The sequence below is a fragment of the Neofelis nebulosa genome, chromosome 10 (assembly GCF_028018385.1).
Source record: "Neofelis nebulosa isolate mNeoNeb1 chromosome 10, mNeoNeb1.pri, whole genome shotgun sequence".
Classification (NCBI taxonomy): Eukaryota; Metazoa; Chordata; class Mammalia; order Carnivora; family Felidae; genus Neofelis; species Neofelis nebulosa.
In genome coordinates this window covers 19824861-19852476 of record NC_080791.1, presented here as the reverse complement: position 1 = coordinate 19852476, position 27616 = coordinate 19824861, and the positions used below count along the sequence as shown (strand labels likewise).

General features: G+C 42.8%; 1 protein-coding gene and 1 pseudogene across 2 annotated transcripts; one reads left to right on the top strand and one right to left on the bottom strand.

Annotated features, from left to right (window-relative positions):
* Nucleotides 1-317: 317 nt before the first annotated feature.
* Nucleotides 318-26651, bottom strand: CRTAM (cytotoxic and regulatory T cell molecule). 2 transcript variants are annotated; one of them, XM_058687090.1, is made up of 10 exons: nucleotides 26513-26651; nucleotides 19512-19658; nucleotides 16305-16457; nucleotides 14098-14241; nucleotides 13020-13181; nucleotides 8644-8724; nucleotides 6562-6645; nucleotides 4905-5051; nucleotides 2575-2661; nucleotides 318-882 (listed from the first exon to the last, which is right to left on the bottom strand). In XM_058687090.1, exons 1-10 carry the CDS (start codon nucleotides 26577-26579, stop codon nucleotides 752-754), a joined length of 1203 nt encoding a protein of 400 aa, XP_058543073.1. In that variant the 5' UTR covers nucleotides 26580-26651; the 3' UTR covers nucleotides 318-751. The 2 variants fall into 2 exon arrangements, with proteins under 2 accessions (XP_058543073.1, XP_058543074.1); XM_058687091.1 differs by lacking the exon at nucleotides 14098-14241.
* LOC131488929 (U6 spliceosomal RNA) lies at nucleotides 18074-18171 on the top strand (annotated as a pseudogene).
* Nucleotides 26652-27616: the final 965 nt, after the last annotated feature.

The following is a 27616-nucleotide window of genomic DNA, read 5'->3' as shown; positions in this document are numbered from 1 at the left end:
TTTTTATTAAATAATTTTTTAAAGCATTAATTAGGTCATAGTAAGTTAAACTCGTTGTTGTTGTTGTTGTTGTTTTGGTACATGTTTTTGTAATGAAACGTCCTGGTGAAAACTTGGCCAGATCCGCTCTTGTGATTTAGCAAGAAAACCTTCGAAAAATCGAATCTTTGGGCCCGCCTTGAACTAAAGCTACATCTTCTTAAAGCCCTTCTGGAAAGTAAGCTCCTAGCATTGGCGACCTTCTTTAGGTCCTTTCCATCCCAAAGTTTGTATTTGGCGATCAGAAGGAAAGATTTATAAAAAAAAAAAAAAAAAAAAAATTTTTTTTTAAAGGAGTTCTGCTCAAGCCCAGCATCTAAAAACTCCTTTTCCCTTCATGGTAAGATGCTAGCTGGCCCAATCAACCCTGATCTCCAAGACTTAAGAGTCTCCTCCTTCTCTGAAGTAGTGTCAGGCATGATAGGTTTTTTCGTCTTCTTTTTTCTTTTCTTTTCCTCTTCTCTTCTCTCTCTTTTTTTTTTTTTTTTTTTTTTTTTTTTTTTTTTTATTTAAACTATGAAGCTTTGTGTCCATGGTCTGGTCCTCATTTCACAGCCCTGAATCCAGGGCGGGGTGCCACGGCAGTCTACCATGTTGCATTGCACTCAAAGTATATTTTTTCTTGTGACCGTAACTATGCTCCTTCCCCTGGGCTGCTCCACTGTGAGGCCTGCAGCTGCACCGAAGTCAGTATTTGCTGTCGCAAAGGACGTTACACAATGGTCTCTGGTATGTGAGCGGGCTCTCCTTTGAATTTCGAACTCCGTGAATCGTCTTTCCGCTTTGTTTTTGCTTCAGAGTACAACCGTGTGATGTAGTTCATGTAGCTCTTCGAGTGGAAAGCTGAAAGAAAAACAGGTCGAAGATGAAAATTCCTTTTGAACAACAGTGCACCCGTTCGTTTGGGACACGTTGGCTGCACGTGGTCTTGTTAGGTCCATATGTTAATGTCAAACATCAAATCAGAAATCGATGGATGCATATCCTATAAATGGTCTGAATGCATTGCCACAGCCTGATTTTTAAAAGGTCTTACGTAAACAATACGCTAACCAACCTGAAATAAAACTTGTAGACGTTTCTGCTGTGAAACCCAACAAATAAGAACCCACGTTGCATTTGGCAAATTTTATACTGAAAGTCACAGGGCTTACGGGAAACAGGACCACTCAAAGCCCGTTAACTATACACAGAGGCTGGAGACAGCTCCAGAGGATGCTTTTTAAGTGAACGAAAACAGTGAAGTTGAAATGTCAGGTCTGAGGGAGCCAAGGGAAGGAGGATGGACGTAGAGGTTGGAGCCCAGGGGGAAGTACCACCTCCCACCTCTGTGGCAAGCCCCTGGGATTGGACCTTTCTGGGGAGGAAGCCCTGAGTGAAAGTACTCATTTTCTTAAAGTTGAGATGCAAAAGGCTTTCTGCTTGTTCAGCAGCTGAGCTCAGGGCATTTTTTCTCCTGCTAAAAGTTACAATTCAACACCCACTGTTCTAGTGCCCCTCACTTGGGAAAATTGGCATAGGAAACAATCCAACTTATGCCTCATACTGACGTTATTCTCCTACTTGCGGGTCGATTACACAGACATTGACATTATAGAAACACATGCGATACAAGAGACTTTCTGCACCTTACACGCACTTCCCCTCACACCCCCAGTTCTCACAGTCTGCCCTCTTGTTCCCCTCTCCCAGCCAGTAAGTGATTCTTCCCACTTCACACCCTACTGGGTCAAAGCAAAAAAAAGGGCAGAGGTGTTGTGAAAGACTGGCTTCCTACAAAAACCTCAATAAAATCATTAGAAACTAGCAGCAAAGCTCTTCTGCATGTCTTGCAACTCTTGGCAGGGGGAGGAAGTTAATTTGCGTGGAGGAAACAAAACGGTTGGAAGGTATAAGATTCTTTACTGTAGCGCTGGTTGCTGTCTACTGGATTTTTGTCAAACACACACACACACACACACACACACACACACACACACACACACTCTCCTTTTAGACCCTTCCTTTCACTTTTTGGAAACGTATTTTGCTTGGGAAACTGCAATGGAGTGCTCCAAAAGCCCCCAAACATTTCTGCTTGAATCAGTTAAGCCTTGTGTTCATTTATTCAACACACATTTGTCAAACACTCCCTTCGCCATCAGGCCCTGTGTTAGAATCTGAGGACGCACTGAGATCAACCCAGCTGTTCACCACCCAAAGGAGTACTGTGGTGGCTAAATCAACACATCAAAAATGACCAGTTGGTGCGGGAAGTGCTGGACTGCCAAGGTGTCTGTGAGATGCCCCTCAGCACAAGAGGGACATACAGTCTACGGGTGTGTCTGGGTGTGACAGTCAGGACACAGAGATGGCTTCCCAAAGGAACTTAATGGTCTCTACTTTACATTTTGGAAGATGCACTTATGTGCTACACAAGACGATTTAGGTGATTGACTTTCTAGTGCTAAAAATCAGACTTGGCGTTTCACCCTCCTCCTTCAAGACAACAAATTGAGCTCATTTTTCAAGTGTTAGGTCATGTAGGTGACTCACGTTGGTCCTTTTTCTCTTGGGATGATGTTTCTTCATTATTTGACCTCGATTTGTAACTTTCCAGCGTGTGTTCTGAAATTTCACTCTCTGAAAAGAAAAGAAAACTGTGTTATTAGTTTCTGGTGTCACACATCACCTATGTGTAGAAATGTATTTTGAATAAGATGACCCTTCTGTCTATATGTCTGCAATAGTGGACTTACCCCTGCCCCTCCCATACGTCATGCCCTCATTCATTTAGAGAATTGTTTTTGTTCTTTGCTATGATTCCTGCAGGCACTGTGCTGGGCAGTGTGAGAGTTGTGGAAATCAAATGACCACAGATTAGAATCAAGTATTGTTCTTTGAGATGGAATGATTCCAGGAGGCCTTAACGAACCATGGGGGTGAAGCATTAACGGGGGGGACTTTGCAACTGTACGATGACATTTGCCTGCTGCGCAGGTACAGCCGAAAAGCCAGACTTTGTCTCTAGGTCTAGGTCTGATTATGATGAACGTTGGTCCAGCTGAATATATAGAGAGAATGACGTCAAACCGGAAGTTGTACTTTTAAGAGGGTGAGAGCCATTCAAAGAGGTAGTGTATTTTGCCTTGGGACATAATGAGTTCTCTGCTACTGGGGATGTTGGAGCCATATGTCGCTAAATGATCCTGGGCCAGCAACACCGTAATGCAAGTCACATGTGTAATTTTATAAATTTTCTAATGGCCATGTTGAAAAAGCAAAAAGAAGTAGGTAAAATGAATAATTATTAACAATTTATATTTGATTTACCTAGTAGATCTAATATGTTATTATTAGACATGGATTTGTGTGTGTGTTTTCTTTTTTTTTTTTTAACTTTCTTTTAATGTTTATTTATTTTTGAGAGAGAGAGAGAGAGAGAGAGAGCGAGCAGGCAAGGGGTAGAGAGAAAGGGAGACACAGAATCTGAAGCAGGCTCCAGGCTCCGAGCTGTCAGCACAGAGCCCAACACGGGGCTCAAACTCACGAACCGCCAGATCGTGACCTGAGCCAAAGTCGGACGCTTAACCGACTGAGCCACCCACCCAGGCACCCCCGTGTTGGGTTTTCAAAGTCGGGTGTATATTTTATCCTTGCAGCACATCTCGAAAGCAACTCGCAACATTTTAAGTGCTCGATAGCCATGTTGTGTCTACTCTGTTGGGCAACACAGGTCTAAATAATCACTCAGAATTAAAGAGGGGATATCATCCTGGTACACATTTATAGAAGGAATTGAGTAGATATTCTGGATAACTTCTGAAGTCCTTCCAGCCCTGATATGTGTTGAATCTATGCATTTCAATAGATACCTTCCATGCTGGCTGAATTATATATATATATATATTGCATATATACATAATATATATAATAATCTTTATGTAATACTATTATATATGTTACTATTATACTGTGATATGTGATACTTTTATAATATTGTATGTACTATTATAGTATATGTAATATTATTATAATAGCATATATAATACTATTATAATGTTATATATATGTATATTTGTTTCCCCCATTGATAACTTTTAAACCAGAATGCTTAGCAAAAATTACTAACATATTATGGTTGAGGGAGGCTGACTGCATTATTTCAAAGTAAGAACACAACTGGGACACCTGGGTGGCTCAGTCTGTTAAGCATCTGACTTTGGCCCAGGTCATGATCTCGCGGTTCGTGGGGTTCGAGCCCCGCATCGAGCTCTGTGCTGACAGCTCGGGGCCGGAGCCTGCTTTGGATTGGATTCCGTGCCTCCCTCTCTCTCTGCCCCCGCCCCTCTTGCGTGCATGCTCCCTCACACACTCTCTCTTTCTCTCAAAAATAAGCATTAAAAAAATTTTTTTTTGAAACAAAAACAAAGTAAGAGCACAACCAAGACAGCATACATTCAACCTTTGATTGACCGTCCCTAGAATATGAACTCCTTGAAAGCAGGGATCTTGTTGACAGAGGTATCCCCAATGCCTGGAACCGCGCCCGGCACATGATAGGTACTCCATGAATACCTTTTTGAGTGCATGAATGAATGCGTTTTCCGCCTGGCATCCTTTTGCGAATGGCAGGTTTTATAATTTAATGTCAATTCCCGGAGCTACTCTGCTTTCTCTTGGTTATACGCTCTTTGATTAGAGCCCCTGGAGATTGCACATCCTGTGTGTACTACGAAACAGACCATGGCGTATTTGCGTGACAACGCTTCCCAAACAGATGGCTGAAGTATCTAACAGAAAAGCTTTAAGTTGGCAGAATTTCCTTTTGGCTAGCCAACCGTTTCTGCATCTTGCGGCCCCCCACCAGCTCCCCCGCCGCTCACCTTTTTTCCATATCACGTGTGCTTTCCGAAGCTTCATTATGAAGAGCTGGACGATGATGAAGAGTATGAAGATGAGAAAGGAGACCAGGGTGAGCAGCAGAATGCCATTTTTCCTCCTTATCACCCCCACGTACTGAAGATTTGTTTCTGTAAGGCAAATGAGAGGAATTCAGCTCAAGGTCGGTTTGCTTCCGTCCCTGAGGAATTTGCAGGCTGCTTCCCAAATGTCAGATAGGCGGATAGGCCACTCAGACAGAAAGACGGAGGACTTTAACCTGAAGGGAAAGAGATTCTATTATTTATTCTCCAAAAACAAGCCAACAGGCGGACAGACAAACAAGGCCATTCTGTGAGGTGTTTGGAAAAACGCTCTTATGTGCCGTAGGCAGTGAAGCTGTGATTTTTCATTTCTAGAGAATGCAGGCAAGCATATTGACTTCGAGTCGGGGGATTTAAGTGAGCTGTAAGAAATGAGTGTTTTAGCAACATGTGGTTAAGCAGCAAGAGAGGTTGTTAAGGAGTATGAAAAGCTATGCAAATGCAGTGAACATTCATGAATGTTGGCTTGGTTAAAGGTGGTCCTCCATGAAGGCATTCGGAGATCAAGGAGGTGAGGTCTTGAAGATCTTTCTAAACCTCACACTCGGATTCGGCCGGCTCTGATTTTGCCCAAATGTCCTGCCCCCTCTAACAACAAGCAGTTAAGGAGCACCAGCTACGTGTGGAGCTGCTTGGAGCTCATTAGACACAATCTCTGTGCTTTAGGGCATAGTTCTCTCTCTGTACAAACAGATAAATTAATAAAACAGAAGTCAGAGTGCGCTTTATGGGAGGTTTGAGGGTCCTGTTCTGCCCCGTAGACTGTGGGAGCCGCAGAGGTCTTGTGAACACAGGTGTGAAGCGTGCAGAGAGGGGCGTTTCGATAATAGAGTCTTAAAAATGATCACAGCTCCAGCGAGTCACGAGACTTTGTGCAGGAGACGATGAGAGTCTGGACCAGGGAGGTGGCAGTGATAGTAGACAAAAATCTGGAAGGGAAGACTCAAAAGTCCTTGGAGACGGACTGATTTTTTATGTGTGTGTGTGTGTGTGTGTGTGTGTGTACACACGCAGGAGTGAAGGATGACACCAAGGTGTGGCGCTTGTGTGATGGTTTGGACAAGCTGATTTTATGGGAAAAGATGCTGTTCGGTTTTTAGTGATGTTAAGTTTGAAGAGATGGCAGAAAATCCAGCCATGGGATACGTAGGAGGTGGAATGTAATAGGGATTCATTCTCCAGAGAATGTTCTGGAAGCATAGGTATGGAAATCATCTGCATAGTGGCAATAGGAACAATCCTGGGGAGGGGTAAACCCTTTAAGAAGTAAGGGAGGAATCAAGAATAGAGAAGTGAAGTCAGAAGTATATCCACATATAAGAAGCCAGAGGAGGAAGGGAGGTTAGCTCATGGACACAGAGAAGGACTGATTAGCAAAGAGTGACAGGACCAGGCAGAGTATGTCAGGGAAGCCAGGGACACCCTAAGTCAAGGAACAAGGGAGGGATTAAGCAATAAAAAGGTCAAGGAAAATAGGGACAGAAAAAGGCCATTGGATTTATTGGTTCAGAGGTTAAAATGTCAAGTGTTTATTCTAAATGCTGTAGGGGACACTTACCAGTGGTTAAGTCAGGATCTTGAGCGGTTTGGTTTTTCTCTTCCTTGTCAATCTCTGTTGTATTAGAATCTTCCACTACTGCAACTAAGTTGAAAGAAGTTAAGACATGATATATACCATCTGACTCTCTGTGAATAGCGTGTACATACACATACTAATCCCCAAACAGCGAAGCATCTTTGGGAACCAAATTAAGTAGTCCGACTTAAAAACAGACAAACAAAACAAACAAAACACAGACTATTTCTGAACTACTTTTTCCAAAAATAGTTGCAAATGGCCAGGCTCATTTTGCCTTATTTTTTAAAGATACATGTTTACCGAACACTGTGTGCTAAGCCTGAAACTGAGCATTTGGTATGTTTCTCACGGCAGCTCTGAACAGAGGCTTAGAGAAGCTAAGTAAATTGTCTGAAGTCACGCAGCAAAGAAGTGACAGAGCCTATCCCGAAATTCAGAATGCAAAGTTTAAACCGTTCTTTTATCCTTCCCACCTGAACCAGGCCTGTGAGCGAGAAGGTCTTTAGAAAGGTGCAAGATAACAACAGAACACTGAAGGGTGACATCCCGAGCTTTATGGAAGGATAAGCTAGCAGCCTGGAAAGCAATGATTTTTATGTTGAAAAATAGGGTCCCTTGTCATTCAAACCTATACTGGCCTCTCCCCCTTAGAAGCAGGGTGTTCTGTGATGGTTTTGCTAGGTGAGAGAAGTCATAGAAAGAAGAGATCTCTTCTTCTGATTTTGTTGCTCGTCCTGCCTATTCCCACCTCCCCGCCTCCCCCTCCCAACCTAGTCTCTTGCTTTTTTAGCCCATTGCACAGCGCCACTGTGTGGATCCCACGGGGAATGAGACCACCCATTCTACTGAAAATGGCTATTATTAACTGTAATACAATCATAGGAATTGAAAGCTGAAAGGAAATTTAGAAACCATATTAAATCTTCGGTTCTATATGAAAAAGCAGAGCAGAAAATTGGGTTGTATTGTAGCTCCGTAAGCCAATTTAAAGACAAGTCGATTCTAAACACGTTTAAAAAAATTGGATTATTAAAGCAAGTGATGTGACCGCTCCACTTCAGGTTATTTTCAATTTCCATCGCCCTTCAAAAAACCGTACGGTACATATTGCTTCTATCGGTGTTTAGAAACCCCAAACATTGACTTTTTAAATATTATTCCAGATAAAAGTTGTAGAAAAATACAATCCGATACTCAACCATCAACATACATGCTAATGATACGAAAACACTTATCCCATCAAATGAGATTATTAGAGACATACTATTTGAAATAGGAAGAGGACACGTAGGAATTTCTGCCCTTTCTGGCTGAGGCTGTTTTGCTCAAAACATCGTAACAAATGAATGTATTCATACACGTATATATTCATATTCGCACTGCGTTTTCTGAGTACCTCCTAGTGCCAGATACGACGCTAGGTAAAATGCAAAGATAAACACGTGATTATTCCCCAGAGTTAACCCCCCAGTGGGTTCACTGTCTAAAAAGTTGGTTATAATTCATTCAGGCTTTTTAAATTCTGTGTTTAGGGTTCAATCCTGTCATCAAAAACTATCCGAGTTCTTGACAACCAAGTAACTGAGGTGTTTTCAAAGGTGATTTTGTTCTTCCGTGACGAAGAGCAGCAAATCTCCAGATCCTGTTTCTTTGCCCTTTGCTGAAATCAAGTCTTTATTTTGTGTTTAGTCTGTTCTGGATGAGAAAACAATGAAACGAGTCTCTCCATAAATGAATCCAACCTTGCCCTTTACCATAGAGGAAATTCAAAGGTCACTATTTGTGTGTGTGTGTGTGTGTGTGTGTGTGTGTGTGTGTGTGTGTGTGTATCAAGCAACATAGCACTGAATTTACAAGGCATTAGTGACCCTGAAGCCCCCCCTCCCCAACTAAGGGAACATTCTACCACAAAGCTGGAACCAACAGAGGGGGTCCTGCATAGCCTTATTAAAAATTTTTAAAAATCTGAAAATTGAGAATTGGAAAAGTGACCTTCCCGAGGAGGCATGATTTTTTTTTTTTTTTTTTTTTGGTCTTAAGTTTTAATGGGTTGACACTTACCAGTGCTAGTGGGCTGCTGAGGGTCTGCAGACGATGGAGAGTTTTTCTCCAGGGCATCTGAAGCTGTCTCTCGATCAGTAACTAGGAAAGGGGAAAAACAGAATTCTGCAACCACGGAGAGCAGTTTTACCCACATTGTGCTCAGTACAGCAGGTTGGAGAATGTATTTGGCTGCTACCTGCTCGTGGAGGTTTTTGCAGAAACCTCAGCACTACGTATTCTGCAGCTCTTGCTCTGGTTTTTGAAACTGTATCCTGCTGGCTGCCCATCTGCTAAGCTGCCTGGCTTAGAAGTGCAGCGTGCTGGACTTGGAGTGGTACATTTGGCAATAATAGGCAGAGGGTATTCGCTGTCTTTCTTTCCATCTACCTGCCTGCCTCTCTGTCTGTCTGTCTATGCATTCACATATCTCCCTCCTTATTTATTAGTTAGGTGGCCTTGGAGTCAGTCACGGATTGGGTCGAATTCCAATGCTGTTGACTTGGCTTGTGCTGAGTGAGTTTGAGCAAGATGCCTAATCTCTTGAACGCTCAATTTTTTCTTACCTGTAAAATGGAAATGCTAAGCTTTGCCCTTGGGAGGTTTTTTTGTGTGTACGTGAGAATTAAGGAGTTCATTCATACAACACGTTCAGCCCAACGCTTTGCTGTTTATAAAACATAATGCTAACAGTATAACATAAAACAATGTTTAGGGATGTCTCCAGACATTCATTGTAGCGCGGATTTGACCCCTGAGCAGTCCTGCAACCAGAGGGTGTATAGGAAAGGTGCCTGAAATTTTATAAATAGGGATATGTGACGGGTAGGTAATGTCTTTTTGGAATCTGTGAGTGCTTCTCAGCTTTTTATTTAATGGCTTTGAACGTTTCTTTTCTTAAACACGTAAAACTTTTGGAAACGATACAAATGCCAGAGTTGCATGCGAGAGCTCTGAGAAAGGGAAGAACCGCCACTAAGGAAACAATAGAGAAATAGTAATTTAGACTGTCAGGCTAAGATGAACTCTGTGACCACAAAGATGTCAGGGAAAATTGAAAAGACAGCTGCTAGCAATGAAAGGAGAGAAAAAGCTTGGAAGCTAGTAGGATGGAAATACTGGAGGCAAATTATAAGACGAGTATATGGGAAATATTGGGGACACGTAGAAAAATTATCAAGAATGATCAAGATCTTCTGGAATAATGTATATGATACTGTGTGGATTCAGATAATTATATATTTTTGTACAGAACAGGAGATATACACACACCCATGAGTTTGTATTTACTTTGATTTGTTCTCCCAGTCAACAAGCTAGTGAGTAGATTCCATTAGACCAAATGTTATTTTGATTAAATGGGTACTGGTGCTTTATGATTTCTGTCCCTGCTTGGTTAGAATGTTATAGACTTGTGCTGTTCAATACAGCATACACGGGCTACACTATTGAAGTTTAAATTAATAAAAGTTAATATTAAAAATTTACTCAGTTGCACCGGCCACATTTTCGTTTTGAAAAACCTGTATCCACCCCTGTGAGCTTGACAGCTTCTAAATACTAAGACTTCGATGAAATCGGTGACGATATTAATGAATGGGATTTTGATGCCGAAATGTGTCAACATTTGAAAGTTCTGTATAAATCAATATATTGATATTTTCCAAATGACCAAGGCATGATGCTACAAATCATGCCTGGCTAAGAGATTTATCCAAAGTGCAAATCTGTTCAAAGAATTTTAATGTAACAGGAGCATGAAAAGTTCATTGATAGGGTTCCAGAGTCCACATAGCAATTAACCTTTAAGAAGTCACCTCTTGTTGAGTTTTAGTATAGTATCAAAGAAGAATATCCACAATTATCTGAAAAGTTATTAATATCATCTTCCCTTTCCCAACTACGTATTTGTGGGAGGCTGTATTTTTGTATATATTTCAAGCAAAACAACATATCGCAAGAGAATTAACGCTGAAATTATGAGAACCTAATTCTATGAAACCAGATACCAAAGAGATTTTCAAGATGAAAAACAATGCCATTTTCCTCGCTAACATTTTGGCGTTGCAAAATACAGGTTTTTGTTTGTTTGTTTTTTTTTTTATATACAAGTGTGTCATTTCTATGTATATGTAGTGGATTCATTTTTTAAATAAGTCAACTTTTTTTAGTTTTAATTTCTAATGCGTAAGTATGGACAGGTGCGATTCACATAAGTAAAAATTCTTTGGGGTCCTCAAGTATTTGTAGGAGTGTCGAGGGTTCCTGCAATCGGTGAGTGTGAGAACTGTCGCTCAGGTTTTTTGTTTTTATCTCACCTCCAGATAAGTAACAGGAAATCAAGATTCCTCATTGGGAATACTGAAAAGATGAAGTAAACCATTGTGAAGGTGGCCTAATCTATTCCTGTCCTGTTTTCCTTCTCCAAGCATTGCGTTGTGAGTTCTTCAAAGGAAGACGTTACTCATTCCAGTACCTGCCCCCCCTCCAGATATGGAGCTTGCCTGATGTTCGTTTTCTCAAGTCCTACCATGCAGTGTGGGGATGAAGGGGGTCAGAATCCTTACTTGTAAAATTATTTTATCTTATTTTATTAAAAAATGTTTTTTTAATGTTTATTTATTTTTGAGAGAGAGAGAGAGAGAGAGAGAGAGCGAGAGAGAGCGCGCACAAGCAGGAAAGGGGCAGAGAGAGAGAGGGAGACACAGCAGACTCCAGGCTCTGAACTGTCAGCACACAGCCTGACGCAGGACTCGAACACACAGATTGCAAGATCGGGACCTGAGCTGAAGTCAGAGGCTTAATGGACTGAGCCACCCAGATGTCCCCTTGTAAGTGTGTTTTAAAGCATTCTCACTAATCCACCTTGTAAAACTCATGGGATGGACAAAATGGGTGTAGTATCCGTACGTCCATGTAGTAGCTTGCCACAGGGGAAAGTCATGAACACATGGAAGCCACCAACAGCTGATACTGGAATTACTCTTTGAATACTTAATGAAGATCTGGCAGTGGGGGGCTAAACAGTCGACCGTTAGGTCATAAATAAAAGTCAAGTCGTATCCCATTACTGTTAGAAGCATTTGATGGCTAGGATTTTGCGTCGTAGAGAACTATGGCCATAATGGAAGAGAAAGAAACTGTGATTTCCCCTCAAGAGTAAATTTTTGTAGGTGGCCCGAACAATAGCCGAAGAAGTCAACATAGATTTTTTTTCGACATGGTTGGTTCTCTTATTTAAGACCCTGAATGACTTTCGGAAGCAGCCCCCAACCCCCCCCCCCCCCCCCCCCCCCCCGCGCATGCGCTGTGCTCCACTGACAGCAGAGGCTGGAGGGGGAGGAGTCATCAGGAGGTTGGAATGTTTGCGTCAGATTATAGTACCCAGCCGTGTCTGCGGGGGCTTAAGTCTTCTAAATGCAGCTTCCTCAAGACTTGCTACTTTTGGTTTGACGAGAAAGTGACTGGTGGAAAGCCTGTGGTAGTGAGGGGGGGTACCTGTTAGCCACAGCAGTGGCAGCCCCCACGGGGCAGCATGGCAGTTTTCCCACCATGGTGTTCTCCTTCACCAGCGCCTTTCATCAACAGTAATTTCCCAAAGAGCTTTTTCAGCAAATGTGTCCTCATCCAACAGCTTCCTCCTTCCCTAGTGTGAGTGCATCCTTGTACTTCAGAAATTCTTCTGACACTGAGAGGTACTTTATACAATAACGAAGGTCAGAGTCTTGTGATTCATGCTACCTCTTACTAGATACTTCTTGACTCAAACATTTTCTAGAGTTTTGAAATCCCTATTTTTTTTTTTTTTTTTTTTGCATTTGATGAAGGAATCATTCTGGAAAAATGGAGGCGACTCCTCTTCACAGTTACGATGTGACGTTTCGTTTGTTATTTGTTCTGCTGGGAATGTTAACCTGGTTAAACTAAAATCCGCAGAACGGTCATAACAAAAGAAACCTAAAGAGTAATCATGACTTAGTTTGACTGTGTGAGTGTTTTATATTAACGTAAAATGATATGGACAAGTTTAGATCTATTTCAACGGCTATTATCTCCTTTTGGGTATGCTTCAGATGACCTCTTCAAAATCGTGAGTGCAATCAAACGATTGGAGGCCAAGTTATGTCAGCTGTCATTATCAAAAAGCAGGCATGATGCTCTTTGCATATGGTGCTCTGCTAGGCTTTCTGCACAACTGGGGTTCCCAACGTTGGGACGGTCGCGTTCTGACACCCAGCTGGAGAAATTTCCATCATTAAGGGAATCTGCTGTTAAGGAGAGCTTTGTTGACTGCGATCTCACTCTGAAGGACTTTTCCCATTCCGTTTAATTTTGTTCAGTAGTGTACTATGAAGGTAAATTGAAAATGATTAAAAGCAATCGTTCCTCCCTCTTACCCATATCTTCAAATCGGAATGGTGCCACCAGTTTTCTTCCTTGTAGACCTTTGTGTCGGATAATGCAGTCCACTGTTGAGTTTTTGCTGTACGTGTGGACTCTGAGGATGCTGCTGCTGTTACATTTCTTCCCATCGGTTTCAAATTCATGGTGGGTTTCACCTATGGAGCGAGTTAAAGAGGTGGTTGAAGTTGTGGCTACTTAACACCATTGGGTGGTTTGGTTCCCTCAGAGACCAATGGCCTTGACCTCTTGGCAAAGCTGTTAGACTTCTAACCTCATTCTGACTTCAGCCAACTCCCTTGTACCTACGTGGCCCTAGTCACAGAGGGGAGCAGGTGAATAACAATGAATAGGTTTCTGTAAACCCGTCACTACTGGGGGGAAAAAAATCCAAAGCTTATCGTGGTTACAACAAGGGCAGCCCGATGTTGTCAAACACAAAGACCCACGACTTTACTCGGTTTGGACGAATCAGGCAAATTAATGGAGAGGTCTTGGAATGATGTGGAATTGGCATTGGAATGAATCTCTCTATGATTAAGTAAAATTGAATGTAACCTGTGTCACAACGTACACAAACCGTAAACAGGTCCCAATTGTGACAGTCTGTTATCCTGCTTAGTCAATTGAACGCTGCTTCAATCTAATCAAAGTTTAGATTCTTTGGTACCATATGATATTTTTATCTGTCACTGAGGGTACTGCACTTTAGAAGTGCATTGTGGCAAATGTATTTTCAATTTTGTGTCTGCTAAACAAGTCATGCTGAGGTGATAGCTATTTTCCTGTTTTATGAAATTTTGTTGAATTTTAAGAAGCCATAATAAAGACTCTACTTTAGGTTCCTGCTTTGTTTTAAGCACAAACAGGCAGTCATATTATTTGTGATAGGTTCTCAAGATGAAGGCAGAGTATCGATTGGTTATAAAGATAATTTGGAAAAGAACTGATGGATTAATGAATGTTGTTTTCTGGCACTTGGTGCCACCAGAGGGTGCCAGAGGATTTAAAACTTCCTTGGAAATGTAAGTAGGAAGGAAAACAAAGGAGGAAAGCACCGTCTCCCCTACTTACCGTAGAGCTCTAGGTCGTTCCCTAAAATCCAACTTATCTGCGGAGGGGGCTTACTTCTCACGGTGGAGCATTTAAGTGTAACGTGTTCTTTTCCATTTTGCATTCTGGTAACTGAAGCTTCCAGGATTGGTGCGGAAGGAGTTGCTGGAAGAAAATTGTTTTTTTTCTACGCTTAATTAGCTGGTCTACGTATCCCAGTAAAGCACGGAGTCTGATCATCTGTAGGGACGATTGTAGCGTATGGTCTCAATCGTGGGATTTTTTTTTTTTCTTTTGCTCGACCTTTTCCAGAATACTGTTAAGGGGCTTTTATGTACTTGTAACGCTACCTTGGCTGTAGTCACATTGTTTGTTACCCAGTGTATGATCAGTCCCTGAAAATCCCCAATGTTTCAACAGCAATTTTTGCATTTGACAAATGACTGTATTTGATTAGTAGAACGCTAGGTGAGGAGTACAGACCTGAATTCCAGTTTCATCTGTCACCGGCTGTTGTAAGAACTAGTGCATGTCCCTCAACTCCTTTCAGTTTCCTTGTCCGTGACATGAAAGGAGTTGGTTTATGGCTGTTTCCGTTCTAAACTTTCACGAGTGTATGATTCACGCCAAGGTAAGTTAGTTCCGTCCCCTCCTTCCATCAAAAGGTGCATTTCTTTTATAAAGGACCCATTTGTCCTTTTTCTTCCTACTCCTGTCTTGGAAATGGAATTCACCCTTGAACAGTGCGGGCACTAGGGGCACTGACACCTCCCCCCACCACTGCGCAGTCAAAAATCTCTGTATAACTTTTGACTCCCCCCAAACTTAACCAAAAGCCTGCTGTTGATGGGAAGCCTTACTGATAACAGGAACAACCGGTTAGCACGTTTTTGTATGTTCTATGTATTTTATAGTGTATTCTTACAGTAAAATAAGCTAGAGAAAAGAAACTGTGAAGACAATCATAAGGAAGAGAAAATACATTTATAGGACTGGACTGTATTTATTGACAAAAATCCACGTCTAAGTGGAGCGGCACAATTCAAGCCTGTGTGGTTCAAGGGGCAAGCGTGATTTTTAGTTAGGCTAACTTCTTCCTCGTTCCCGTTCTACTTCACACTTTGGTCCAGAACCCTACTCTTTCACATTTATTTGCTGATTTGTCTGCCATCGAAACATGGTAAAGTCAGCCCCGAGCATGTAGCATTGGGTGCCGGCAGTACAAATATGAAAAAATTAGCTATTTGAGGAGCTCATAGTCCGGTGATAGACTCAGCCCCTAAACTGTCAGTTGGAAGATCATGTATTAAGTGCAGCGAGAGAGGTACGTGTGGAGAGTTCTAAGACCCCAGAAGAGCACACAAGCAGCGTGAGCCAGAGTGCCACGAGGGGTGGCCAGTAAGGTGGGTGAGTCACATTGGTTCTTAAAACCCGAAGGGAGCCATTCCTTCCCAGATACTTCGTTACCCCACAGGTACCACGCTGTATTAATCCAACTGAAGTCTAAGAAATCCACTTGTGGGATATGTGGAATTATGCCACTTAGAGATCGACAGAAAGCAGTGTTTCGAATTGATCTGTTCCATCACAAAAATCGGAAAAGTAAAGACAGTAAGACTCACGCTGAACTCAGCTGACCGTCCACAGAACTGGGCAGGTCCCGGGCGATCTGGACGCTGTTACTTCCTATCCTCGTCTCCCAACCCACCTCTCACTGGCAGAGAGGGACTGGTTTGGGCAGAGGATGCGAGCCGTTGCCCAGTGCAGTCACCTCTGCATTCATTCCATCTTAGGCTATGCAGTCGTAAGGTTCTACTTTTTTTTTTTTTTTTTTTTTTTTTACACACTGCTTTGCCTGTCTAAACTAGCGTGCCAACTCCTGGTGGGCACGGATTGTGTCTAATCCCTCGTCGATTCCCAGGAGCTTAGTACAGTGCCTGGCACACAGTCGTGGCTCATGAAATATTAATTCTCCTTCCTTTTAATTTCCCCAGAGAGGAAACTTCGCTGATGCCAGAGACGCGTTTCACAAAGTCACATTTTAATCTAGAGCTTGCCGGTCAACATGTTCCTTTCTGCTTCCGTTCGAAAAAGGATGGCAGAGGTCCCCTAGGAAATGCCTTGCTACAGGCGCTGTTTCTAAACTCAGATGTTAAGCGTAAGAATGATGTGTCCTGTCCAGAGGCCCGTCGCTCCCCTGCTGGATGTGCTGGCGGTCAACCACCTACCTGTCACGATCACTTTTACTTCCTTTGTTCTCACGGAGCTGCCGTATCGTAAACACTTGTACACGCCTTCATCTTGCTGGCTGACATTAAGCACGCGGATGGAGAGCTGATGGGCGGAGTGATGCAGAAGCTGGTATTTGGGATTTTTTAAAGCTGGACGAGAAGGCAAAGGAACTGTTAGGAAGCAAACTAGCAGATGAATACAGACTCTCTGCCCATTGATTCTTCACAGGAATGGCTTTTGAATTTCACCCGTGGACGGAGCAAATGTCACATCTTTGATTGAGCTGCCTTCCACATTTCTGGTGTTACCAGCTGGATGCCTCTCAACAGCTCCACGTTCGTTTAGGAAACAAAATATTTTGCTACTGGGATCTGTGAGATAAACCGGTCGCTTTATTTGCACGTGTATGAAATTAACTGACATTAACCCCGTGCTGGTGAAGGGTTCAGGCTGCAGGAGGATTACATCCCCCCGCCCCCCCCCCTTTTTTTTTTTACATTATGAAAAATGCCCCATTGTAATTACCTCCTCGAAATCTGATTGATTTGAGGCTGTCTTGTCACAAAGGATGTGAAGAATGGAAGATCAGTGCACGGCTAGTCATTACGCCAGTTGGGTGCTTTTTCTTTTTATGTTTTTTAAGGGCTTTATGTTTGAGTAGTCTCTACACACAACGTGGGGCTCGAGCTCATAACCCGGGATCGAGAGTTGCATGCTCCATCAACTGAGCCAGCCAGGCGCCCCTTTTGTTTTTAATTTTTTAGAAGTTTGTTATTATTTGAAGTTTCCTAAAGATTTTAGCAAGTGGTTTTTGTTTTTGTTCTGTTTGGTTTGATTCTATATTGACCTGGGATGTCTATCTCAGACCATAGGTCCCTTGGCAAATCAGAGGCTCCTGAAATGAGTGGTTTTGTCTTCCTTCCCTTCCTTCTCCTCCTTCTCCACCGCCCCCCCCCCCCCCACTCTCCCTGCTTTCTTTCTAGATTTGTAACACAAACGAACCTAAAATAGTTGTGCTTTGAATGGCTGCCCAAGGAAGGTTGTCTCTCATCTGAAATAATGGTTGTATGTCCTGGGACACTGCTGTTACCCGGGCTAGAACCCCTGAATTCTCAGCCTCAGCACTATTGACTTTTGAGTCCATAATTCTTTGTTGTGGGGGCCCTCCTGTACATTATAAGATGTTTAGCAACAACCCGGGCCTTTCTACTCACTAGATGCCAGTGCCCCTGCCTGTCCCCAATTATAACAACCAGAATTCTTTCCAGACATTGCCCTATGTCCCCTGGAAGGCAAGAATGACCCTCAGCTGAGCATCACCGAGTTCAATCAAGGTACTCTGCTAGAAACTTGGGAGTGCCCATCTTATCCTGGTTTGCCAAAAACCAAGCCAAAACAAGAGAAAGCGTGGTTTAACGGCAATTATCTCTACCCAAAGTTTTTCTCTCAAAACTTTTAACATCCAATATCTACTTTATTGGAATCTAGTATTGATAGTTGATTTAGTTTGAAATATGTGGTTATTTTACATTGAACATAGCAATATTTAAAGATTTTTTTTAATGTTTATTTTTGAGAGAGAGAGGGAGAGAGACCGCATGAGTGGGGAAGGGGCAGAGAGAGGGAGACACAGCATCCGAACCAGGCTCCAGGCTCTGAGCTGTCAGCACAGAGCCCGACACGGGGCTCAAACTCCTGTAATGTGAGGTCATGATCTGAGCCAAAGTCCGATGCTTAACCAACTGAGCCACGCAGGCGCCCCGAACACAGCAGTATTTAAAAAATGTTTCATAGCTGCAGAGAAGAATGGCATGGCCCCTGTGCAAGGATGACCTGCAAATTCGTGAAGCATTCCATATTTTTCTGGGTGTTGTATGGAAACCAATTTGACAATAAATTTCATATTTAAAAAAAATTAAAAAAAAATGTTTCATAGCATATTAAGTTTTCTAGGGGCTCTGCTTTTACAAGGCAGAATGCAATTTGCTGTTTTGGAGACTTTTCCAAATATTTGGCAGCTGAGAATATTAAATGGAGACATGCAGTGGTCTCATTATCTAGGGGAGGGTTTAGTAAAATTCTGCCCAAAGAGATGAACTAAATAGACTTTTAAGAACACCTTTCCTTGGGGCACCTGGGTGGCTCGGTTTGTGAAGCATCTGACTCTTGATTTCAGCTCAAGTCATGATCTCACAGTCGGTGAGTTCGAGCCCTGAGTGGGGCTCTGCACTGACAGTGTGGAGCCTGCTTGGGATTCTCTCTCTCCCTCTCTCTCTCTCTCTCTGCCCCTCCCCTGCTTGCTGGCTTTCTCTCTCTCTCTCTCTCTCAAAATGAAAAAATAATCCCTTTATTATTATATTATATTATATTACATATATATTATATAATATTATATATAATATTATTATATTATTATTATTATAAAATAACGTTTAAAAATCCCTTAAGAAAAAAACAACGTTGTGACTGTGCGGTGATGGATGTTAGATTTACTGGGGCAATTGCTCTGAAATATATACATAATACTAGATCATTGTACACATCAATACAGGGTGACATGTCCACTATATCTCAATAAAACTGGGCGGGGGAGGGGGTTGCGGGGAAGAATCCCCTCAGGCATCCAGGGCTCATTGTGTGCTTGTGAAAAGGAGGAATGACTGTCCTCCTTTCCAAAGCGGCATGTCCTGTCAGTTGGTCGGCGACCTTGCTTTTGTGCTGAGGCCAGCAGAAGAGGAGATATTGGGAAGGGAGCTTTGTGATGTGACTTTGAGCTGCTCAGATAGAAAACGAAGCAGCTGGCTCCAGATGGGGGGGGCGACGGTGTTAGCTGCCGGAGGATAAAGGGCCTCTAGTCAGTCTCCGGCCTGCCTGTCATGGCGCTGCTGAGAGTGAAAAAGCGAGGTGGGGGTAAGGTGCAGGCATGGAAATGTGCTTTGTGATTTGAGCCCCCTTTACCAATCATTCTGGGGGGGTTTCCATTTCAGACTTCCTGTCAAAAAAAAGCAGCCGTGTGTAAAATGATAGGCTGCTGGGTGTGATCCCCGCGTAATCGTAGGTGGGCCAAGCCCATCGTTGGGGTGACTCATGCTGGTTTCTATCCCACACCAGCTTGTCTGTCTGGAAAATCCCTCAGGTTGCGATCTGGTGGCGATTGTTTTTTTTTTGTTGTTGTTTGTTTGTTTTTTGTTTTTTGCACTTACCAGGATGCTCATTTAAAAAAATGGTGAACCCTGATGGGGCCAGCCACTGCAGGGATGTGGTCTTCCCCTGAGAAACGACACATTTGAGAGTGAGCGTCTGGCCTTCCTCCACGGTGACTGTTTCTGTGTGGTTGGTCAGAAAGGCTTCTGCAGAGGAAGAGAAGTGGAGACAGTCAGGCTGGCAATGGGGCAAGGCACTCCCAAGCTGAGGCAGGGTCAACGCAACCTCCTCCTCAGCACAACCTCCTTCGTTCATTCAATCATTCATTACGTACTTCTTTTTTTTTTTTTTTTCCAATAAACATTTTGAAATTTTTTAAAGTTTATTTATTTATTTTGAGAGAGAGAGCAAGCGGGGTTGGGGCAGAGAGAGAGAATCCCAAGCAGGCTCCACGCTGTCCGCGCAGAGCCGGATGTGGGGCTCGATCTCACAAACCGTGAGATCATGATCTGAGCCGAAATCAAGAGTCGGTCGCTCAACCAACTGAGCCACCCAGGCCCCTCTCATTACATACTTCTTATAGAAACAAAACGTCAGTCAGTACAAAGGAGCCAGCACTGTAGGTAGCGACAGTAGGATGTCTCCTGAAGGGGTGCGATTTTGATAGGAAATAAAGGAAAATGTTGAACAACATCCATCGGGCGCCTGCTCTCTCGTAGCCCAGAAACTCAGCCAGGCCACGTCGAACCTATATTTAATTTAACTTTCGAAATAATCCTATGAAGAGCGAGTTACTTCGCTGGCTCTACAGATGAGGGAGTAGAGGCTGATGGTCACACAGGTCCTGGAGCTGGGATCTGGACCCATGTCTGTGGTCTTCCAAGTCCATGGTCATGTAACTAGGTCAGACTGTCTCGATGATGAGACCAGAAAACTCAGCCTCTCTGGCCTCCGTTTATGAAGCAAGCTCCTTCTGGCTTGAAGTATAAGCAGCGTGTCTGGAATTCTAAGCGGCGCTCTTGTGAATTAGGGAGCTGCCCTTCACAGGAGCGGGGAGGCCCCACCTGCAAAAGAGCTGCTGTGCCAGAGGAATGATGTTCTAAGATCTCTTCCAATTTAATTTTCCACAGCAGCACTTTCTCCAGGCAAACACGAGAGACTAGTTTCCCGAATCACAGCCCCCAGAGAATGGTAAACAATTGGTCGTAAACAGCTGCAAATGTATCCTCCCAAAAAAGGAAATTGATAAAAAAAAAAAATTATAATAATAAATTGGATTTGCTGCTGATTTGGCTGCCATCCGTTCTTCAAGTTTTAAATTAAAAAAAAATTTTTTTTTGTTTTTAAGGACAAGACAATTCTTATCAATGAAAGTACAAAACGCTTCCGTAAACAGAAGAATACCGTGGGGTTATAAATTATGAATAGCAAATGTAATGAGTTTTACTCCATCATCTGAAACCTTAAAAAAAAAAAAGGGAAAGGAAAAAAGGAGTTTATTTCCTTGTGATAAATTTCAAGTATTAGGAAAAGTGCTTTGGAGAGCCCTGGGAATTAATTGGTGCAGACTTTTTAGTTTGTTCCATTTTTAGGTCATTAATTTCCATCTGGCCCCTGGCAATAATAATCCAGAATTGTTGTATTGCATTTGTATTGACTTCCATGGGAAAAAAGTTTGCTTGCGTTCTAATGGAAAAATACCCATATCATCAGTCAATACTATAATGAACAATGAAGAGTCAATAAAAAGATACTGTGTTTCCATCAGAGCGTTGAAGCATAAGCCCTGAATTCTGCTTAGGTTGGGTCATTTGGAAATATTTTCATCTATAAAATCAACCCATAATTGAGTAATAGGGATAACATTAGTGGAGATGCTTTGAAATGACAGTGGAACTAAGGTTAAGCAACTTCTGAGCCAAGAGATTGAATCTGAAACTGTCTACCTTCTATCGCTTCCGTAATCATTTCCATTATGATTCTTGCTTTACTTTCTAGTTCTTGTGTTAGCCTGCTTCCCACAGGTTGAAGTTTCTAGAGGGCAGTGACTATGTCATATTTCTCTAAAATTCATTCCTTACAGAAGCTATCACAGTGTGAGCTGGAAAAGTAACGGTTTAATGCCAGCTTTCATGATGGCACCATAATGCAGGCGATGGGCAGATGTCTTTGGTCTCCTGTTGTTAATAAGGATACTGAGAGACAGGAGGGAAGGTACTACATTGAATCAATGATAGAATAAAAGACCACTGTTGAGCAACATGCCCTGATTTCATCCTTCAGGCCAGAAATTGATACTTGGAAGTTTTGCCCAAGTTCTTACCTTTCAGTAAAGTGATGGTCTAGACAGGAAGCCTGTATTTGGGGAAATGGAAGCAGTGATATGTATCGGCAGCCTGTTTGTGAATAAATGGCTTCCATTTTAAAGATATCTTTTTCTCGAGATGCATGCTTTTGAGTGAAATTGCGTGATTTGCTTCTTACACTGTAAAAAATTATAATGAGGGGCGCCTGGGTAGCTCAATCAGTTAAGCGTCCGACTCTTGGTTTCAGCTCAGGTCACGATCTCATAGTTCGTGGCTTCAATCCCCGCGTTGGGCTCCACGCTGTCATCCCTGCTTGGGATTTTCTCTCTCTCTCTCTCTCTCTCTCTCTCTCTCTCTCTCTCTCTGCCCCCCCCCACTCCACATACTCTCTCTCTCTCTCAAAATAAAAAAATACATTAAAAAAATTGTAATGAAATACAGTACTTCTTAGCATATGCTATAAAGAATTGTATCTCCTAAGATCAGTTTACTCCTGTTGAGAATGTAATATTCGCCAACTGACCTACCACAACTATAAATGCCTGGGTTTCAGATGGAAAGGGCTGCGTTGGAGACATAGGCTGTTTTTTGTGACTCTGCTCCAAGCCTTGCCTTTAGCTTGACCAGCTTATTTCTCTTGCAGTGTTACCATGTGGGACCCCTTGTTTAGTTTTGAGACAGGAAGCCTTTGTAGAAAGGAAGAATGGCTCCAGTGAGAAGCCACAGGCCCACACGGCTTCAGCTGCGGTGCTTAAAAATATTGTTCACTGTGTCAAGGGCCCGCTAAAGGGTAGAAGAGGAAGACACCTGTACCTGACTTCTCATGGTACGCCTTCTAAGGGAAAGTTTCCCAGGGTTCTCTCGTTGCCACTGCACCCTGAGGGGGAACTCTTCTTTTACATTTTCTTTTTCATCTAAGTTTTGGAGTCCAACTTTCACCTTCTTCGTCAGAGGGAGGGGGTGTGGGTTACCTTCTGTGTTCACCACTTCCTCCCCTGTAGGCTCTAAACACGTCTATGCTTGTGCACCCTTCCTTGGCCTTTCTTATGTAGATCCTGAGGGCTGCGTCCCCTCCCTAGTGCTCCCCAGCTGGGCCTCAGGGTTCCAGTGTGCAGGTTAGCGCGCGACACGGCTCCACAGATACTGGGGAGCAAAGCTTGGCAGTGAATGGCTGTGGAGTCTCTCCTGGGAGGTCACCGCTTACTGTTAGTAGGTCGCGTCTACTGAGTGGATTATTGACCTCGGACCAGATCCATCCATCCGTGGAAGGCCATGTGTTACGAGGCTGCTAGTTGACTCTGGGCTCATAGATCGGGACTGGTTTATATACGGAAGTAGAACCTGTGACCTTCCCCATCATCTCCACCCCCAACCTCACGAACTACTTGTCCTATCAGTGGAATGGCCACACGCCAAAGCCTATGTGACCGGCCCTCAGGCATCAGTGACCGCCACCTACGCAGGCATCCACGGATAAGACCTGTGCAGTGCCTAAGATTCCTTGATTTCCCCCCAAGATTTTGGGAGTTGCCATGTCTGCTCTCCCCTTTACTAGGAGCTATCAGGTGGATCGAAGAACGAATAAGATGTCCTTTCTTGTTCTTACCTTAGTAGCCCAATTATTGCGTGAGGCACATTTTAAAACTCCAGAACCGAGCAAGTCTGTCCCGCAGGGACCCAGACTCCTCACGCCCCATTGGAAATCATCATCTCTCGCGTCCCCCTATGCTCCAGACGCGTCTTACACAGATACGCCACCTGCTCTGTCCCAGCGCTTGCTTGTGTTAACTAATGTCGTCGCCAGCCACTGCCAGGTTCAGGGTCAGGAAGATACTTTACCTCCATGCTGTTCTGTCATCCTGGATACATTTCTTATCCCCTCCAGGACTCAACTCAGATTATCGGGCTTTTGTCGAACCTGCCTAACGAGTCTTTAGCCTCCTCCTTCCTCACAATGACCTGCCCTCTCCTCTAAGACCCTCAAAGGTTCTGAATGGACTCCTGTTACAGCACTTGGCACATTACTTTATAATTATTTGGTTACAAGCATGTCTCTGTGTGTAGATTACAGACTTCTCGTGAAAAGGTTGTTTGCCATTCATTCATTTTACAGTCCCAGGGCCTTACACAAAGTAAGATTTTAAGTATTAGCTGAGTCAGTGGCTAAAAAGATGAAGAAATGTATATATTCATGACCAAACGCTATAATAGGATATAAGCTTAGCTCTGTTATTGTTATGTTGCGTAGAAAAGCTTGAGTTAAATTAACACCAGAGACACAGAATGAATTGTCTCAAATCAGAGCCCTATTTACACGACTGTTATGCGGTAGTAGACAAAAAAGTGCTTCAGTTTAGATCGTTATGAAAAAGGCTTACTATTATTTTTTTGAGATAGAACCAACAGAGAAAGTTACGAGGGTGCCAATGAATCTGGCTCGGCCCAAATTAAATTATTTCCAGTATGGCTTTCAAGAAGACATCTCAAAGTATCCACACACTTGGGAATTATCAACAGGCGTATCAACAGAACCTTATATTTGCAACTGTTCTTTGTTTCCTATATCCTACCCTCCACTAAAGACCAGAATAGCGGGAGTCTCGTCATCCATAGTATAGGTGAATGGGATGAATTTTGAAAAATTGTTCGTTCTTGCACTGCGTTTTAAATACATAAGTGCTGTATAAGCTGATTGACTACCTGTGAAAACTTAGGCGGGTTATCTAACTTCTTTTAAACTCTCTATTCTCATGTAAATTAGGGATATTAAATGTTTGTTTATTTTTGGGAGCGTGCAAGTGGGGGAGGGGCAGAGAGAGGGGAACAGAGGATCTAAAGCAGGCTCTGCACTGACAGGCCGAGGGCGGCAGCGAGCCCGATGTGGGGCTCGAACTCACGAACTGCAAGATCATGACCTGAGCCGAAGTCAGAGGCTCAACAGACTAAGCCACCCAGGTGCCCCAGGGATATTAATAACTCAGTATCTTTGCTAGGATTAGATGTAACTATTAAACGTGCCCAACACTGTGCATGGCACGATGAATAGCTTTTTCTACCGTCTTTATAAATAGTATTTGAATAATTTACATTCTAAAAAAGTTGTCTTAGGTTTACCTTAAGACGTGATTATGACTGCCTTTAAAAACTTTTTCTGTGTGGTACTTTTATGAGGCAATAACTTGAATCCTCAAAAAATGAAGGTCTGTTAAAGGCTTCAAACTTTGGAATAATTGAAAAAAACATTCTAATTTTATCTATCTAAATGTACTTCTCCTGAATGTATGAGCTGTTCTTTAAGCCACTTATTGAAGAAACTAATATTATTACCAATATTGAATTCATATTATGTGCCTCAGGGTAGAGGGACCAAAAAAGGAAGCACTTCACTTAATTGTATAAAGTAGGAAATTGAAGGACTATGTAAAATAGGAAATCGAGTTTTTTAAAATAATGTCATTCAGATGCAGTTGTATCGCGAATGTAGATTTAGAAGGACAGGTGCATTACCTGAAACATAACTACAGTTCAGCTCAAACAAACACACACAGCCAGCAACACACTTCTGCATAGCTTCTTTTGCAAGAATTTGGTACAACTTGCAATCAGAGATTTAAAGACACCTATATCCTGCCTCCCGTTTGAGCAGGCTAAAAAGGTAACAATAGTTTTAATTTTCATATTGCTACATTAGAATTAAGTGAGCATCAAAAATCAAAATGGGAAATTATAATAAAATGTAGAGTATAATAGGGGCACCTGGGTGGCTCAATCGGTTAAGTGCCTGACTTCCGCTCAGGTCATGATCTCGCCGTCAGTGAGTTCCAGCCCTGCATCAGGCTTGGTACTGACAGCTCGGAGCCTGGAGCCTGCTTCGAATTCTGTGTCTCCCTCTCTCTCTGCCCCTCCCCCACTCATGCTCTGTCTCTCTCTCTCAAAAATAAAAACATAAAAAAATTAAAAGGTAAAGTATAACTGACTCCCAAAATAAGCAGGAACTTTTCATGAGGCTCATTAATATCTCGGAAGTAATTAAGAGTTGTATAGCTAGCCTTTGCCATTTTCAAAGTGCTTTCACGTTTGAAATTTGATCCTTGTAAAAATGTGAGTCGGTTGGCCCAACATTTTTAATCATTCTTCATTTCAAGATACAGAAATTGAGTTTTCTTTTATTAAATGTTTATTTATTTTTGAGAGAGAGAGAGCACGAGCATGGGAGGGGCAGAGAGCGAGGGAGACACAGAATCCGAAGCAGGCTCCAGGCTCTGAGCTGTCAGCACAGAGCCCGACGCGGGACTTGAACCCACGGACCGCGAGATCATGACGAGCCAAAGTCAGACGCTTAACGGACTGAGCCTCCCAGGCGCCCCCAGAAATTGAGTTTTTAGAGAAATTATCTGGCTCAGGCTTATTCAGTGAGGAAGTTTTTAACATCCAAAACTGATGCCCTTTCAACTGGTCGACCCTTACAACGCAGAGCCTAAGGAGCCTGTTTGTTACATTTTGCCGTAACACAGATCCCACAGAGACACATGCTACAGTGACCCTTTTCCATCCCGGTTAGCAATTGAACAACAGGTTAAATAAAGCAGTAACATCCCTCCCTGTGAGATCTTGGTGTACCTTGGAAAGCATTAAGATATTTACCTGGGTTGCCTTCTGTGGTAGGTCCGCTGTGAACGCAGCTGACTGATGGGTAGATTTGGTAACATACCAGGTCAACTGAGTGGCATAAAAAATGAGCTCTAAGGGCTTACCTTGTAAGGGGAAGCAAGCCAGCAAGCTGCAAAGTCTCCACCACATACTGTGCCGTGCTGTTGTCATACTTTGTCAACTTCCTCTAGATTCTGAAATAAATGGAGCAGAGTGGTTTCTTTTGAAGGGGGAGAGGCAGGAGCTTTGTGACCTCACGTGTCTCCCCGCCCCCATTGGCTCTGGAAGCCCCCTCTTAGTTCGCTGCCCCCAAACTACCTCCAGGTGGAACATTTAGGGGACCACATGTGTCATCGCGATCGTGGAGAGGTGTGAGTGATGTGTTGGTGGCACAGATCACTCTGCCACACGTGGGAAGTACTGGTAAATCTACTAGTTGTGAGGCTTTTTGGGGGAGGAGGGGTGGGAGAGAGATTAAAATTTCCCCGTGTAGTGACGTAATCTTATTTTTACTTTTCTAGTGTATTGACGGTGATAGACAATTTATTTTATTTGTTTTTATTTATTTATTTTAATTTACATCCAAGTGAGTTAGCATCTAGTGCAACAGTGATTTCAGGAGTAGATTCCTTAATGCCCCTTCCCCCTTTAGCCCATACCCCCTCCCACCACCCCTCCAGGAACCCTCTGTCTGTTCTCCATGCTGAACCTTTGTGAATATTTTGTTTCTGACAATAATGTATAATGGTCTTCAGGGGCTAGAATTCAGTCACGTTATTTGATCATTTAAAAAATCTTCATCCATCCATCCATCTGTCTCTACATCTATCCAGCCATCTAGTATGTATTGTTCCAAGATACCGCATATAAAAGATAAATTCCTTGTTTTCAAGGAGAATATGATCTCATAGGGGGTGACAACTGGCAAATGAACTATTTTGGTATTGAACTGTCATTAATTGGGCAAATTGAGATGCGTTACCTCATTTTTTCCAGGACACACAGCAAAATACTTATGGTTAGACTTATGGTTCGAAAATAGTCTAGTCTGCAATGTTTGACAAATTATAAAGGAAACAATGTTTTCTGTTTTAATTAAAATGAGTCTTGATGGGATGCCTGGCTGGTTCAGTTGACAGAATATGCGACTCTTGATCTTGGGGTCATGAGTTCAAGCCCCACGTTGGGTGTAGAAATTACTTTAAAAA

Excerpts from the sequence above, each read along its gene's own strand:
- CRTAM (XM_058687090.1), bottom strand. The coding sequence starts at position 26,579 with ATGACAACAGCACGGCACAGTATGTGGTGGAGACTTTGCAGCTTGCTG. Across the intron at positions 16,458-19,511 it reads TTTTTTAAATGAGCATCCTG|CTTTAAAAAATCCCAAATAC; the intron begins GTAAGTGCAAAA and ends CTTCTCGTCCAG. Across the intron at positions 883-2,574 it reads CCAAGAGAAAAAGGACCAAC|CTTTCCACTCGAAGAGCTAC; the intron begins GTGAGTCACCTA and ends TTTTTCTTTCAG.